Source organism: Cynocephalus volans, chromosome 8, assembly GCF_027409185.1.
Source record: "Cynocephalus volans isolate mCynVol1 chromosome 8, mCynVol1.pri, whole genome shotgun sequence".
NCBI classification, from domain to species: Eukaryota; Metazoa; Chordata; class Mammalia; order Dermoptera; family Cynocephalidae; genus Cynocephalus; species Cynocephalus volans.
This window is the reverse complement of record NC_084467.1, coordinates 4603924-4619529: the sequence shown is the minus strand read 5'-3', so window position 1 is coordinate 4619529 and position 15606 is coordinate 4603924. Positions and strand designations below refer to the sequence as shown.

At 61.5% G+C, this 15606-nt stretch overlaps 1 protein-coding gene across 1 annotated transcript in view; it reads left to right on the top strand.

Annotated features, from left to right (window-relative positions):
- The first annotated feature begins 841 nt into the window (after positions 1-841).
- Positions 842-15606, top strand: part of CHD5 (chromodomain helicase DNA binding protein 5) — a 59951-nt gene continuing 45186 nt past the window's right edge. Inside the window, 2 exon segments of the mRNA XM_063104388.1 lie at positions 842-920; positions 9931-10058. Of these exon segments, the coding sequence (XP_062960458.1) occupies positions 842-920; positions 9931-10058 (207 nt within the window).

The window sequence follows — 15606 nt, the reverse complement described above, 5'->3', positions numbered from 1 at the left end:
AAGCGGGCACATGGGGGTGCGATGGGGTGAGGCGGGAGCGAGCCGCATGGATTTTTCTGGAGGAATCAGACCCACGGTCGCCACGGCGTCCCTCCCTCAAGTGCGGCACCCAGTTTCCCTCTAATCCTCTTTCCACAGGGGGTTGGAAGCGCGTCGAGGCTGCAGCCGGCCGCGGGTTCGCGGAGTCGGGGAGCTTGTCCTAGAGACCCCGCCTCTGCGCCCGCGGGGCCCCGGGGGGCCGAGCGCCTCCTCGGCGGGGTGGCGGCGGCTGGCCCTGCCCGGGGCTCGCGGGCCCGGCGTCCCCCCGCCTCCCGCTGCGCCCGGGCTCTGCGAGTCCCGCTGCCGGCTCGGGCCGTCGGGTCCCCGGGCGCGCGGGCGCCTCGACGGCTCCCCCTGCCGGAGCAACCCCGTCCCCCACCCTCTCCGGCGGCTCAGGACTAGTCCCCCCAACTTGTTCTCCGCTGTTAACTAGTCGCGCTGCCGGAACGATGGGATGGGGTTGCCACAGCAACCAGACTGGACGTCACAATCCGGGCATGTGTGCCGCCCCCCCGCCGTGCCGCCCCGCCGCCGGCGCTGCCGCCGCCACCCTCGGCCGGCTGCGGGACTCGGTGGGCGGAGCGGCCCGGGCTTGGCGGGGAGCGGGCGGAGGCGGCCGAGAGCCAGGGGGGTCGGCACGGGGGGCTGGAGGTTGGGGGGGCCGGGGGGGCCGGCGGCCGCCATCTTCTCTCCGAGGCCGCCTCGCCCGCCGCGCGCGTCCGTCCGGCGGCGCACGGGTTAAGGCTGGCACCGCGCCCGGCGGGAGGGGGGGCGCCCACCTCCCCTCCCCCCCGCGCCGGGTATGCGGGGCCCGCTGGGCACCGAGGAGGAGCTGCCGCGGCTGTTCGCCGAGGAGATGGAGAACGAGGACGAGATGTCAGGTGAGGGGGCGCGGGGGCGCCGGGACGGCGGGTCGGAGCCGGGGCCGGGGGGCCGGGGCCGGGCGCGGGGCTGGCGCGGCGCGCGGGCGGCCCAGGGCGGGGTGCGGTCGGGCCCTCGGGCCGCGGCGCGGGCCAGGCGGGCCGGGGGGCCGCGGGCGGGGGCCTGCGCCGGGCGCCGGGCGGGGAGGGGGCGCGGCGCCGCCGGGGTCAGCCGCGTGCCCTTGAAAGGGGCGGGCGTCGCGCTCGCTCCCGGCGCGGCGCACCCCGCGCTCTTCCCCGCCGCGCGCACCGCTGGCCTCGCCGCCACCGGGCGGGACCGGCCCCCGGCCCCCGGCCCCTGTCAGCCCCGGGCCGCGCTGGGTGGGGCCCAGAGCGGGGCGGGGACGGGCTTTCCACCGGGCCCGCGAGGGCTCCGTGCCGGGGCGCGCGGTCTCGGACTCCGCTCCCCTGTCCCGGCCGCTCCCAGGCACTTTGCCGGGGCCGCCGGCGTCCTCCTGGCGCCCGCCGCTGTCTCTAGCCCGGATCGCCCAGGGTGGTGGCGTTCCCAGCCCACCCTGCCTGGGCTCACGCGCCTGACGCCCCAAGGCCACCGCCCCTGCCCTTGCCATCTCTCCTTTCTCTCTCTCAGAACCCAGCATCGACAGGACTTGTGCAGCAGGGGTACCTTGCAGGGTGATTCCTTAGTTAACTGCTCACCGTTGGTTTGGGACTTCCCCCTCCTGGGCAGGGCCTCACCCTGTCAACCCCCCCTCCCTCCGGGGGGACTGCATTCACAGCTTTCCAGCGCCAAGTCTGTGGCCCCTCCTGGACTTCTCAGAGACTTGTGGGAGGCTTGGGGGGCCCTCCCTGGTCCAGGAATGTGCATCTGGCTCCCGGGAGTGCCTTCCCCAGGGGTGACGGTATTCCACAAATTGACACCCCCAGCTCCTGCTTTGCAGGAGGCAAACAGCAGCTCCCAGGCTTCTCAGTGAGGGGATTCCCACCAGGTGGCCACGCCCCCAGTCCCCCTTCTGTTGGCTTGCTTGTTTGATTAGTGGCTTTTATGCTGTGACTGGGGCCCTTGCAGGAACCTGGCCTTCACCTCGCCTTTCAGACAGTCAGACCAAGTTGGCAGAGAGCCTGCTCGGGGAAAGGGAGTAAGGGTGGGCTGTGCCCACGTGGGGCGGGGTTGCCTGGACAAGAGGTGACTGTTACATCCCAGGTCGGTGGAATCAGATCCATTCCCCAGAGGGGAACACAGAGGTCCAGCACAGGCACGGAAACCTGTGGCTGTTCTCCACCCAAGAGGCTGGCTCCTGGGTAAGCCAGTTCACTGGTTTCCTTAGCAAGATGTTCGAGGTGGTGTTTGGGGTGTGGCCCTTTTGTGGCACTGATGGGGGCAGTAGACCGCTGAGCACGCATTCACAGACCCACCTCTGGGACCTCATGACCTCCTGATGGCATCCCCTGCCCCTGTTTCCCGTATGATACTCTGGCTCTCCCTGGTTGTATTGGGGTGCAGAGCTTGGAGAGGGGGGCAGGCCAGGGAGGTGTCGCCACGCTGTGGGCACCCAACTCACTGTTTGGGCCCAAGAGGTTGGGTCTTGGGCAATCTCCTGCCCACTACCCATTCTCCCCTTCCCTTCAGAGCAGGGCGCGGTGGAGTTGTCCCCAGAGCCTTCGGGAGTGCCCCCAAAGTCTTGCATAGGAGACGTCCTGCTGCAGCCCCTCTGGCCTGGGGAATCCACCCCCATCCATCAGCAAGACCAGCTACTCCACCTCCAGAGCCTTTCCAGGCTCCCAATTCTTCTCCATGTCCCTAGTCCAAGCCTTCATTCCCTCCTGCTGGTCCCCCTCCCCAGAGCCTGCTAACCAGTCCTCACTAACTACCCTTCACTCAGAGCCAGTGTCACCTATAAACACGGATCAGACCCTGGGCCCCCTCTGCCCCTCTCATGGCAAAGCCCTTGTTCTAGTTCACCTGTGCTCCACCCCAACCTCTGTGTTCACATACTGCAGCCACGGTGGCCTCCTGTTGCTTCTGGAACACTCCAAGCCCTGTCCTGCCCTTGGGCCCTGGCTGTGACCTCTCCCTGACCCTCTTTTTCCTCTGCCCACAGCTGCCTCTTGGTCATTTAGGTCCCAGCTCAAATGCCACCACAGGGAGGCCCCCTGTGCCCCCCTGGCTCCAGTGAGGCCCTGCCCCGGTCACTCTTGGACACATCTCATGCTTTATTTGCTTGGCAGCACGCCAAGAATGTTATCATCAGTTTACTTTTGTGTCTGTGGAATATTATCACCAGTTTACTTTTGTGTCTGTGGGCCACTCGAATGTAACTCCCTTGGTCACCTGCCATGTCCAGCATCTAGAACTGTGGGTGCCTGAGAGATGGTTGTGAGTCCCTAGGTCACCCCTGGCCCCCTGTCATGCTGGCCAGCCTCCTAGCCCTCCACCATTGCCTCTCTGCAGCCCTGGGCCTAAGCTCCCTGGCAGTGACCCCCGCAGCCCTGGAGCCAACTGGTTCCAAAACACTGCAGTTTGTTTCTGGAGGAGCTCGTGTTTTGGGAGATGTCACGCTAATTTTTAAACCCACACCAGTTGGACTCGTTGCTTGTCAAATCCTTCTCGTTTTGACTCTGCTCCGTCTCCTGCCTCCCCTTTGCAGTGGCCCTCACTCGGCAGTGCTGTTTCCCACACCGGGGCTGTGTTGAGGCAGGGACGAGCCCGCTCTGAGGAGGGAGGCAGGCTGGGCATCCACCTCTCCTGGTTCAGGGACCTGCCATTGTCAGATTCCCCCAGGAGTTGGGAGGGTTGGCCAAAGCCAGGGCCCAAGAGTTGGACGGTGGGGCGTCGAATCTGGCTCTGCTGCTTGTTGGCTGAGTGGCCTTGGGCAAGCTCCCTGGCCTTCTCCCTTAGTGTCCCCACTTGTAGAATGGGGTCATAGCACTGGCTACCTCACAGAGGGTTATTATGAGGACTAGTGAGATGGCGCACGTGGAACATTTAGGTCACAGTGCCCAGCACATAAGAGATGGCCAATAAACTGTTTCTGGCATAATTAGCCCTATCCAAGGGGGCAGCTGTCCTGCCTTCCCCAAGGAAATGCTACGGAGACTCGTACCCTCATCTGGTAAGCTGGGGACAGTGGGAGCTTGTGGGTGGGAGTGGGAGTGTGAAGCCTGAGGTGGGGCTGGAGGGAGGCAGGAGAGGGGCTTGACACTCTGGGTCTTGTCCTCAGAAGATGTGGTTCTAAGCCCTCTTAGGGCCACTGCTGGGCTGGCAAGTTCCCCACCTGGTTGGCCCAGCTGTTGTTCTATCACAGCCAAAGCTGGTGAGCCCAGGCTCTCTCCCCTGGCTGGGCAGTGTGACCACTCTGGTCCCAGGGACACTTGACTGGCCCGTGTACCCTGTGCCCGTAGAACTGGTCCTAGCCGCGTGAGCATCTTAGGCTTCCTCTAGCCCAGGGGCCAGGAGAGAGTGACCGTCGTGATTCCCAAAGGTCTGTGCTTTCTTAGCTCGTCCCCCGCCCTCCCCAGCAAGTATGGGTTTGGGTGGTCCAAGAGTCTGATTGTATTTAATGTTCTTTTCTGGGAGAAGACAGGTAAAGTGACCAGCACATTTTGCCTAGTGGCGTGGCTAGTGGGTTATTCATTCTCATTCCACGTGGGTCAGGGACTAGGACCCATCTGTCATTTCATTGGTGCCTTCAGTTACCCACCCATGTATTGATCCACCTATCCATCCAAACATGTACCCGCCTGCCCACCCCAACATCTACCTACCCACCCATAAAACATGCAACTCACCATCTACCTGTCACCCACCATCCAACCACCCACCCAACACAGATGTCTCGAGTGTCTTCTCTGAGCCAGGTACTGAACACGGTGTGTGGTGTCTAACTTTCTGGTGCTTTGCAGGGAAAACCTTTGAGACTCTCTGCCTTATTTCCGTGGCTCTGTCCCTATTTCCCTCTTCCTCCTTGTCTCTTTCACTCTGTCCCCATGTCTGTCAGCTTTGTCTTCCCCGTGTTCTCGCCTGCCTCTGCTTCTCTCTTTCCGTCTGGCTGTCCCTCCTGTCCCTCCAGGTTTGTCTCCCATCCCCTCCCCACCTTCTCTTTCCCCAACCTCCCTGTCACCAGGGCCCAGTCACCAGAGTAAAAGCCTCACCTATGCCACCTCCCTTCCCCCTCCTCCTGCTCAGGACTGACGCTTGCTTTTGATGAGACGCCAATGAGGTGATGTCTGGGTTTTGTTGAATGTCATAAATAAATTATTAATTCTCTCTTGGGAGGAGTCCTGCCCCCCCCATTATCAGCAGAGGGCCTGTGTCATGGGAGGAGGTCCAAGGACTAACGGGAACCTTAGTCTGGGCACTCCTCCTTGACAAGCACTGGCGAGGCCTGAGAACCCCTGGCCTGGCAGTGCCAGAACCAGAGGCTGCCGCCCCCAGCCTCCAGCCCTCGCCATCCCGACCCTCCTGGGCTTCCCTGGGCTCTGCCGCCATCGCCGAGCACCTGCTGGGTGTTGCCTGGTGCTTCTCAGGCACGGTTCCTCATTCTTTCCATCACCCCGTGAGAAAGGCTGCAGTATTAGACCCATTTTACAGATGAAGAAATGGGCTTAGTGTGGAAGGGAACTGCTGGGAAGGGACCCCCTCCCAGGAAGGACCCCCTCTGCCCAGGAAAAATCCCCCAGGAGGGGGTTTGAAGCCTGTGGGCTGCCCCGTCCCTCCCTCCTCCTGACCACCAGGTGGCCTTTGTGCCCTGCTTGATGCTGGGTTGGGGGTGGGGAACAGAAGGAGCCTCAGTCCCCAGGCACAGCAGAGGATGGTGGACATTGAGCTGGGTTGCCACCAGTGGCAAATGTGCTGGCCTTTCGGACCCTGGTGATGGAGCTCTTGTCCCAGCTCCTGACTTGGCCCCCTAGATCCTTCGACCACCAGAACGAGATGACCTGACTTGCTTCCACTGTGTGTTTGCGAAGCTCCCTGACGGGCGGGCATGTCCTTGCTGCTTGCTGTGCCCAGGCCCCTCCCTGGAGGAGGAGGCGGGGCTGGAGCCTGGGCAGGTCTCAATCTGTGGGTGTGTGTGCAAGAGGACTTGTGGTGGACCAGCCTGGACCCTGAGGGATCCCTGCGAACTTCCAGACCAGGGACTGGCCTGAGTCACCTCAGCGTCCCAGGGTGCAGCCCCGAGCCAGGCACACAGGACATGCTGTTTAAATGCTGGAGTCTGGGTGGTCCCATTCCGGCAGGGAGGGGCTGGGGGCACGGTCGTGGGAGCTACGTGCCTGGTTCACACCTGGCTCTACCACCTGCCAGCTGTGGGACTGAGATGTGGGCAAGCAGTGAGACCCTCTGAGCCTCAGTTTCCACATCTGCAAATGAAGATGACATAGTCCCATCTCCTAGGGTTGCTGTGTGGAGGAAATGAACTGATAGAAATTAGTCATTGCTGGGTGCTGAGCTTGACCATGGTGGCACACAGGCATTAGCTGCTACACTGTCATAATGCTGTTACCCTGAGAAGGGCCACCCAGCTTGCCCGGCTGCAGCTTGCACAGGGTCGGCCTAGGTCAGCCTGGGGGTCCCGTAGGGCTGAACTGGAGTGTGTGCAGAGAGCAGCAGAAGGTACCTCTCTTCACCTGGGGCGGACTCTGTCACCACCTTGTCACCGTCCTTGTCTCCAAAGCAACCTCCTCCTCCCCCTCCCCAAGCCCTTGGTAACTGGGAAGCTCAGGAGGTGGGAGATAACAAGGCTAATGGGCCCTAATTATAGCCTGGCTTGGCTGGATGGAGCGTCAGGCCCTGGAGGGGCAGGGCTGACACAGGAGGGTGCTGCCAGGCCGGCCAGAAGGGCAGTGGGGCAGCCAGGAAGGGCCAGGACCAGGCTGGACAAGGAATGCTCTTCCCTGGATCCCCTCAGCCCAGGGTGGGGCTGCAGGGAGAAGGGGCCAGTGGGGTCACAGGGCACAAGGCTGGGTGCTTAGGGAGTGGCTGATGGTGACCTTGCTTGGATGTTGACTCCCCAGGTCTGGTTTTAGGACACTCAGGGCCTGTTGCAGAGGCAGAAGGTCAGAGTGGAAGGGGCTTGGACTCTGGTGAGGACTGGGGTTTGGGATGGTGGGGGACAATGTCACAGAGGGTCAGGCCTGGGGTGTCCTCAGGGCCACCAGAAGCTATGTGGGGCGAGGAAGGGCCTGTCAAAATGGGATGGTCAGAGCCAGCCCCAGAACCTTCCCGGAGGAGGATTTCACCAGGCAGATGGCCCTGGGCTGTGAACTCTTCTGGGAATGGAGGAGGGGTCTGTCCGTGGGCAGAGGGTTGCTCTGAGCACGGGTGGGACCCCCTCTTGCCTTCCTCCCCACCCGTGGGCAGATCCCAGGCTTCCTTCCAGAACCTCCTGCAGCCACCTGTGCACCCCTTGTCTGTTCTCCTGGTCAGTCGGTCAGTCAGTGACCATGCTGGGATGGCCCTCCTAAGTCTGGGGACCGCCCTGCTCAGAGGGGACAGGGGATGGCTGGGAGGAGGCAGGAGGCAGGAGGGAGAGGCCCCCCCTCGCGATTGCATCAGTCAGAGCCCGTTACATAACCAGTGTTGGGCACCGCTGGGTTGTGGGGGTGGCTCTGCCCAGGCGGTCTCCGGCAGTGCTGGGGGAGGTGGAGGCAGGCAGGGGAGTAGACGGTGTGGGCGGGCATCCCATTGGCCACCCCAGCCTGGCTCCCTGCCAGCCCCGTCACTGTCCCCACCAGACTTCACTCCAGGATGACTCTGGGGGTCCCTGTGCACATTTTCCACTGGTTTGAAAAATCCTTGCTCCTCCCACATCAAGGCTCAGAGGGACAGGACAGGGTCAGCCTGAGCCGCCCACATAAACCCAACTTTGGGGTGGTGCTCACTGCCCACCCTCCTGTGTGCCATGGCCCTGCCAAGGCCACAGCAGCGGTGCCCTCCTCATGGTCCTTTCCTCAGTAGCGTCCCTCTCTGCCGGTGAGGACACACTGTGCTGGTCCCCTGGGGTCAGCCATGCTTAGGCCACCTCCCCTGCAGCAGCTTCCAGTCCTACCTGGAGTCTGCTTCTTTCCATCTGTGTTGCCTGGCTGTCAGCGTGCCCGCCTCCTCAGGATGGGGAGGGGACTGGGACTCAGACAGGCCCTGTCCCCTGCCCCCGAGGACTCCTGCGGGTGGGAGTGAGCAGGACAGGACTCGCTCCCTGGGTGGGGAGGGGTGCAGAGGGGCACCAGACAGTGGTGCAGCCCCCACCTCCCCTCGTAGTGGGGTGGTGCTGTGCGAACCTGCCCTGTGGGGCACCAGGCTGGGAGGGGCGTCCACTGCCACCAGCGCCCTCCAGGAGTGGGCCGTGGGGCTGCAGCTCACCCGTAGTGTGCGCAGTGGAGCCTCCCCCGATCCCTTGGGACTCTGGGGGGACAGGGGTCCCAGATGGGACGGGTAGGCCGATGTTGGTGTGTCCTGGGCGTACACACGTGTCTGTGCATCTGGGTGTGGCTGAAGTGTGTTGAATGACCACGATGGTTATGATGAAAACTTCTTGAGGGGAGGGGCCCTGTGTCTTTACACTTGACTTAGCAGGGTACACTCTGCTCCTTTCTTTGGTGAAAGTATCCTGGGTGTCCCATGACCTCTCACCTTCCCCAGGGTCACCCGGGGTCCTGCAAGAGGCAGTCCTCAGACTGCAAGACGTGCCTGTGTGTGTCTTCCCCAGCCACCCTACGCAGGGGCAGGGTCTGAGTGGCTCTTCTCCTTGTTTCCTTGGCCTCCCCCAGCTGCTCCTGGGTGCACATGGGATGATAGTGGGGGGATGGGAGAAGGACAAGCCGGCTGGGGGCGCTCTGGCCATGGGCTGGTGCAGAGGGTCGGCTCTCTTGTAGGTTCTTGGAGCTTCTTCCTTATGGAAGCCTCCTTTGCCCCCACAGGTGGATACATCTGTGCTTTGGGTGGCTTGTTTCTTGCAGTGTCTTCTAGCTGCTGTGGCTCCCAAGCAGACCTTCCCCACCTCCTCTCTGTGGCCCATGTTTGGTGCCTGAGAACTCTGGGCTGGAGTCAGACCCCAGGCCACTGTGCCCCCACAGCAGGGGTCACACGTCATGCCCCCAAGTACACGTGGGAGCCCCCTCCTCTAGGTTAGAGGTGAGCGGGGGGCAGGCCCACCCTCTCCCCTTTGAGAGGCGGCATGGAGCTCACAGCCAGCTGCTTCTTCCAAGATATCCCACCTCCCTAAGCCACCCTGGTCCCCTCTTGGCCTTTACAGTCTTGAAGCAAGTGAGGGACTTTGGGAATCGTGGGCAGGGTTTTGAACACCCATGGGTGGTGGACGGCATCGTTGTGGAATTTCACCTCTCTCTGGGTGCCCAGCTGGAATGCGCTTGGCACCTGTGTGTGTACCTGTGCATGTGCAGGTGTGGGATCGGGGAGGGAGAAGCAATGTGGTCCTTGATTCTCCACTAAGGGGAGGTCCTGTCAAACCCATGGGGTGTCCTGGCATCCTCCTGGTTGGGTCCCTGATCCAAACCCCCAGCACTCACTGTGCCAGCTCTGTGTGGTCCTGGGGGTGATGGGACATGAGTGTCCTCATTGTCCAGCATTTATGAACTGCCTTCTCGCCACACCATGGGCCTCTGGAGGGCAGGGATGGGTCTCCCCGTGGCCACTGGAGATGGCTTTATGATTCCATGGGGCTGCTTTCTCCCTGCGGGAGCTGCGGCAACAACATCACTTAATCGGCTGCTCACTTTTGCTCGTTGAAGTTCAGTTTCCTGAGCTCTGTCATATCCAGGGTAGGTGGCTACTGGCCCATTTTACAGAGGAGGCCCAGAGAGGTGAGGTGATCAGCACAGCCTATCAGGGCTGGATTGCTGTCCTCCCTGGGCCTGGGGAGGCACAGTGGCTGTGACCCAGCTTGGTTGGGTGACAGTGGAGCCGGGGGTCCCAGTGGGCCCCACCTCTGGCTCTGTGTCCCTGGGCTCCCCCTGAGGGAAGCAGAGGAGTAACCCCTCCTTCTCATTCTTCTAGAAGAAGAAGATGGCGGCCTTGACGTCTTTGATGACTTTTTCCCCGCGGAGCCTGTGAGCCTTCCCAAGAAGAAGAAATCCAAGAAGCTCAAGGAGAACAAGTCCAAGGGGAAGCGGAAGAAGAAAGAGGTGAGAGGCAGGGCCTGAGGTGGCGGCTGGGGCGGGCGGGCTCCTGGCTGCGTGGCCAGGACCGCAGAGACAGACCTCGGCTCCCGGGGACTTCGAGTTCAAGGGTTTCCTGGGCTGAGTCTGAGGGAGAAACACCAGAAGCAGACCACAGTGTGAAGCGTCGTGTATAGAAGCCTTTAAGCACGACGTCGAGGGTCCCTTTCCCGCGTGAGGTCCCGCGTGGCTGCCCTGCGGTGGGACGGGCCGATTCCTGCTTACACTGTGCGTTCCTAGCCCCCCTGGCTCTTGGTGGCCTCCTGATCTGTCCCCTGTGCCTGGCTGCTCCAGAGCAGGCCTCTGTCCTCTAACCGAACATGGGTGAAACTGAAGAAGGTCAGGGAAGAGCCGCCAGGCCCTGGGTGATGGTGGGGGTGACCTCCGTGCTCGTTTGGGTTCTTCCTGGTTCTCAGCTGGCTCTGGACAGGAGAGGTGGCCGCCTGCTGCACTGACACGGGGTTGGCGAGCTGTGATGTGTGCACGTCGTCCCTCATCTTCCTGAAGTGCTAACATGTTTACAAAACGCTTCCACCTGCTTTGTGTGGACTCGCTTTATCCTCAACATCAACCTAGGAAATCAGGGCGGGGGGGACGAGGATAAGGATTGCCACTCAGCAGCTGGGGAAACTGAGGCGGATTTGCAGCTTAAAGTCCTTCCCAGTTGGAATGCGACACTGGGAAGGCTCCCGTTTTCCGACCATGTGCTAACTGTCCGGCTCTTTTTAGGTGCCATCTCTGATCTTCCAGGCAGCCCTGCGGGGAAGGTGGTGGTGTCCACCCCCTTTCCAGACTAGGGAATGGGGGCTCAAAGATGAACTTGCCCCGGGTCATGCAGTGGCTGTGCTGAGATCTGAACCCAGAGCTGTCAGCTGCGTCCAGCCTGCCCCCTGCCAGGCTTGGTCATTCCCAGGCCCACCTACCCTAAGGGGATGTGCTGCCCACTCTCTGCCCTTCTCGCCTCCCTTGGCCAAAGGGGAGCCACCTGGCCCAACCTTGCAGATGAGAGGTCCAGGGGAGGCCGCTGGTGAGGTTTGACGGGTGGGAGAGTTATTGATGCTCTGGGTGCCTCGGGCAGAGCTGGGCCTGGACCAGGCCTCCCCAACAGTGAGGTGGGGTGGAAGCCACGGGAAGGCCCGGGCAGCGTGTCGCAGGCTGAGGATCCTCCTGCCTGCTGAGTGTTTCCAGTGGACACTCTGGGCAAAGGGTCTTGGGGGCCCCTGTGAGCCTCTCGCTTGTCCTCTGAGTGAGATGGGGTCGCTGGGAGGCTTTGAGCAGAGAAGGGACTCAGCTTCAGAGGCTTCTCTGGCTGCTGCAGGGGGCAGGCCAGGGGCAGAAGCAGGAGACCCCTGAGGAGGGAGAGACGCCGGTGGCAGGGGGCAAGAGCCCTGCCCGCCCCCTCTGAGCCTTGAATCTGGATCTTCTTTCCGCCTCCCTTGTTTGTTTGGGGGCAAATCAGATACGGACCAGCAGGGCACCTTCCCATGAGAGGTGGCCATGGGAAAGGTTGGAGTCATTATGGGGGGCCCTGAACTCCCCCTGTGGCCCGTGTTTCCTTCCCTTGTCTGGGTGTCAGGCTGGGGGCAACTGGAGGGCAGAGCCCACCCTGGACTGTACTCCGGGTCCCCATGATGGTCATCCGAGGCCAGCCTGTCGGGAGCTCAGGCATTGCTGGGGAGAGAATGGGGCACGAGGTGACAACCCCCACCCCTCTGGCCAGACCGCGTCTGCTTTGTAGAGGTTGGTGGTCAGTATTTCTCACCTGGCTGGTCCCCTGCCTTGTGCTGCCCCTGCAGCTCACAGCCCCCTTTGTCCCAGCTCCTGTGCGGTGCCCCCAGAGTGCCCTCCCAGCCCCCACCCCAGCCAACTCCCCACATGCTCTGGAGTCGCACCAGGCCCTTCCTGTCCTCTGTGCTGTGTGTGTGTGTGTGTGTGTGTGTGTGTGTGTGTCTGTGGGCTTAGGGGTATGTGTCACCCTTTCTTCTCCTGGAGAGACCCTGGTCCCCCCTGCTGGCTCTGCTCTTTATCCCTGCGACCCCTCAGCTCTGTCTCGGTCTGACATGGTGTCCAGGACCAGTGTGTCTGTTCCTTCCCAGGACAGTCTGCCCTTTAGGACGGGGCTGGCCTGGGGGGAGTTTTATGGGGTGAGGGGTGGACCAGGGTCAGAGGAGCTCCAGAGGGAGTGGTGGCATTGAGGCTCCCTCTTTGCTGGTGACTCTCCGGAGGCTCATGGGCCTGTGTCTGAGGCTCTTGTATCTTCCAAGGGGTCATGAAGTAGGTGAAGCTCCCTATCCCCACTATCCAGATGGGGAAGTGGAGGCAGGAGACAGAAAGTGGGGACCTTGTGCCTGGAGGCTCCTCCACTGAAGGAGATGCTGTGAATCAGCTCTTTGACATGGGGAGTCCCTCAACTCCCCGCTGCAGCCTGCCTCCTCCCTTCCCTCCCTCTTTCTCCTCCCTCCTTCCTCAACCCCTCCCTTCCCCCACATGCTGGCCCCACAGGTCTGTCCTTGTGCTGGGGAGAGGATAGATGGTTCTGGAGCTCCAAGGCCCTGGGGATTCTCTGGTTGAGGCTGTGAAATCTTGTTCGCTGCCGGCACTGCCCTCAGCCCTGGGTTTCTGTGGCTTGGGGGTGAGGTGGATTCTAGGGTCCTGGGGCCTTGGGGCTGAGGGTGGGGGGCTTCTTGCATGTGCCCCCCTGCCCAGCCTCTCCTCAGCATTTTCTCTCTGGCAGCTTCTCTCACTCTCTCACGGGGGTGGGGGTGGGGGGCTGGGCGGAGCCATCTGCACCTCAGGTCTCGGCCTTTGGGCTGGGTCTGGCCAGTTCCAAGCTGCAGATGAAGGACCCTGCAGGGCCTCAGGGCTGAAGCAGGTGCCTGTGAACTCCTCCTCCTCTGCCAGGCGGGGCTGGCTTTTCTCTCCCTGCCTCCTGGGCCCAGGGCACAGTGGTGGCCCTGGCCAGGAAGGAGGCTGGGAGGTGGGTAGTGTCTGGAGAGTGGCGCGGCCAGGGGTGGGGTGCCAGTGGCCCCCAAGGCCTGAGGGGGATGGTTCTCCGCCTCTCTCATTCCCAGGGCCACCACCACGGTGACCTTCCCTTTTCTGACCAGCCCAGGTCTTCCCTGCCATCCTCTCTCTAAGAGCGATTTTGTTTCTGTTTCTCCCTGGGTCTCACGTGCTCTGTCTCTCCCTCTGGCCTGTGCTCTGCCTTGTGCATCTCTGGACATCTCTGCCTGTCTCCCTTGCCCTCCTTCCCTCTCTCTGTTCCCTCTCCCCTCCCTCCTTCCCTCTCTCTCCTCCCTCCTTCCCTCTCTCTCCCCTCCCTTTTTCCCTCTCCCTCTTTTCCTCCCTCTCTCTCTCTCCCTCTCTCATTCTCTCTACTGAGATGCAATTCTGGTTCTCAGAAGGAGTGGAGGGCTGGGGTGGACAGGAGGCCTCCCAGTGACTGGGTAGAGCCAAACAGGCCCTCCAGGTGGCCCTCGGGCCATGGCTCCCCCCTCCCCTGCACTCTGAGAGCCTGGCTCCCACCAGCTGTCAGTTCTTAGGGGTTCTAGAGCGTGCTGCAGCCAGAGATCAGGATCCGCTGTGGGCCCCCCATGTGCCTGGTAGGCCTGGGGCCCCAGGACACAGGCAGGGGAATTTCACCTCTTTGCCCCTCCCCATCTCCAACCAGGTTGCCCCAAGATGAGGCAGTGGGTTGAGGTGGCAGAGGGGCCAGGGGAGTGGGCCCCAAGCAGCAGTGTGGAGGGGGCAGGCGGCAAGTCGTGAATTCTGATTTACATAAAATAACCAGGCTGCAGCCGGAACCTGAGCATATGTAGATGAAGCTCCTTGTCAGACCCGAGAGCGCAGGAGGGAGAAATGATTTCAACCTGTACTGCAGCGGTTACCATAGCAACCAATTATTCAGTGCTAAATTATAACTGTTTATAACACTCGTGAATGGGAAGGCTCATATTTCATTCTTTCTTTTTCCCTCTCAATCTCGAAGGACCCCCAAATTGAGAATGACCAACTCTCCGAGTCCTTCCTTTCTGAGTTTAAATGCCTCCTTTTCTGGGAGATGCAGCGTGTGCGTGGAGCATCGGGCGTACAGGGAAGGAGAGGGAGATGGGTGGCCTCAACTGAGAGACATCTGCAGAGCTGGGAGGGAAGAGGGCTGTGGGGACTGCCCTCTCGGGGTCCCCAGGGTTGTAGTTGGCATGTTGTACCCTTAGCAGGGCCTGGGGCTCAGAGCACAGACCCCCTCCTGCCTCCCCCCACCTTTTGCACACACGGCCTGGGTTTACTGTTTAAGGCAGCTTTGCAGGTAGATTCCGTTTGGGGACTCCAAGTCCTCTAAGATTCTTCTACCAGCTGGTGGAGCAACCCTGACAGTCATGCCCAGGGCTGACTCAGCCAAAAGGACAGTGCCAAGGTCAAAGGCCCGACTGTCATCCTGATTTTCACAGCCCACAGTGTGGTTCGGTTGCTCTCAGACCTCAGGGCTGAGGTTCATTCAGGGACTTTATTAGGGAATTATTGGTCTGTGCCTGGGTCTCCTCCCCTAAAGGGGCTTGGCCTGCAAACCCCTTGAAACTTGGTAAGTTTCAAGATATCAAATGGCTCATCCACCTTTGGTTCTTGGTTCTTTCTTCTCTTCCTGCTACTGAATGATACTCGTCGCCAGGTCACGCCTCTTCAAGTTGTTTTCAGACCATTTGCAGCTTTTCCCTTTGCCCCTTTCTCTGCAAGGAAAGATCTTGGAAAAAGAAAAAGAAAAAGGAGGCCCAGTTCTAGAAGCATCAGAACAGCTGGATATAGAGTTCTTCTGCGGATACTGACCTGTTCTGCTCCCTACCCTCAGCCAGCCCCTGGTGTGGGCCAGAGGGCTTGGATGAGATCCGGGTGCAGGAGGGGATGGGCCGCCGTTTGGTGGAGGCAGAAGGCAGGGCAGAGAGGCTCAGGGAAGGGGAGGAGGGTTGGGGGATGTGGGGGCTCAGAGCCTTCTTTTTGACTGGGCTCTCCCCAGTGCAGTAGACAGAGGAGAGAGAAGGGCTCCCCCTCCCGCCGTGAAATGAGGGGTTGCCATCTTCCTGAGCCCCAGATGGGGGCTGCAGGAGAGGGGCCGCCGATGAGCCGCAGACGTGCTCTGGCATGGCTCTGGCTCATTCCTCACCAGCCATCTCTGCCCTCCTGCTCTCCCTCTCAGCTCTGGAGTGGACACTGGGCGAGCCCTGCTGTCAGTGCCCGGCTTGCAGCCTTCTGCCAGGCTGCTCCCCCGAGCTGTGCACACACTGCTGCTCCTGTCAGATAGCGAAGTCTGCTGGAGGCACCTTCCCTCTGCCTGCCTCCCTGCCTGCCCATTCCCTCTGGGCCCTGCATTCCGGGCTGTGCTGGCCACCTTTGCCCCTCCTGCACCTTGGGATGTGACAATGCCTGCTTCCCATCATGTGCTCGGGTCAGCTCCCCTGTGGTGTCACTGCAAGAGCCCCTTCTGGTCTGTGTCATGTTGCCATCTGTATTGTTACTGTCTCCC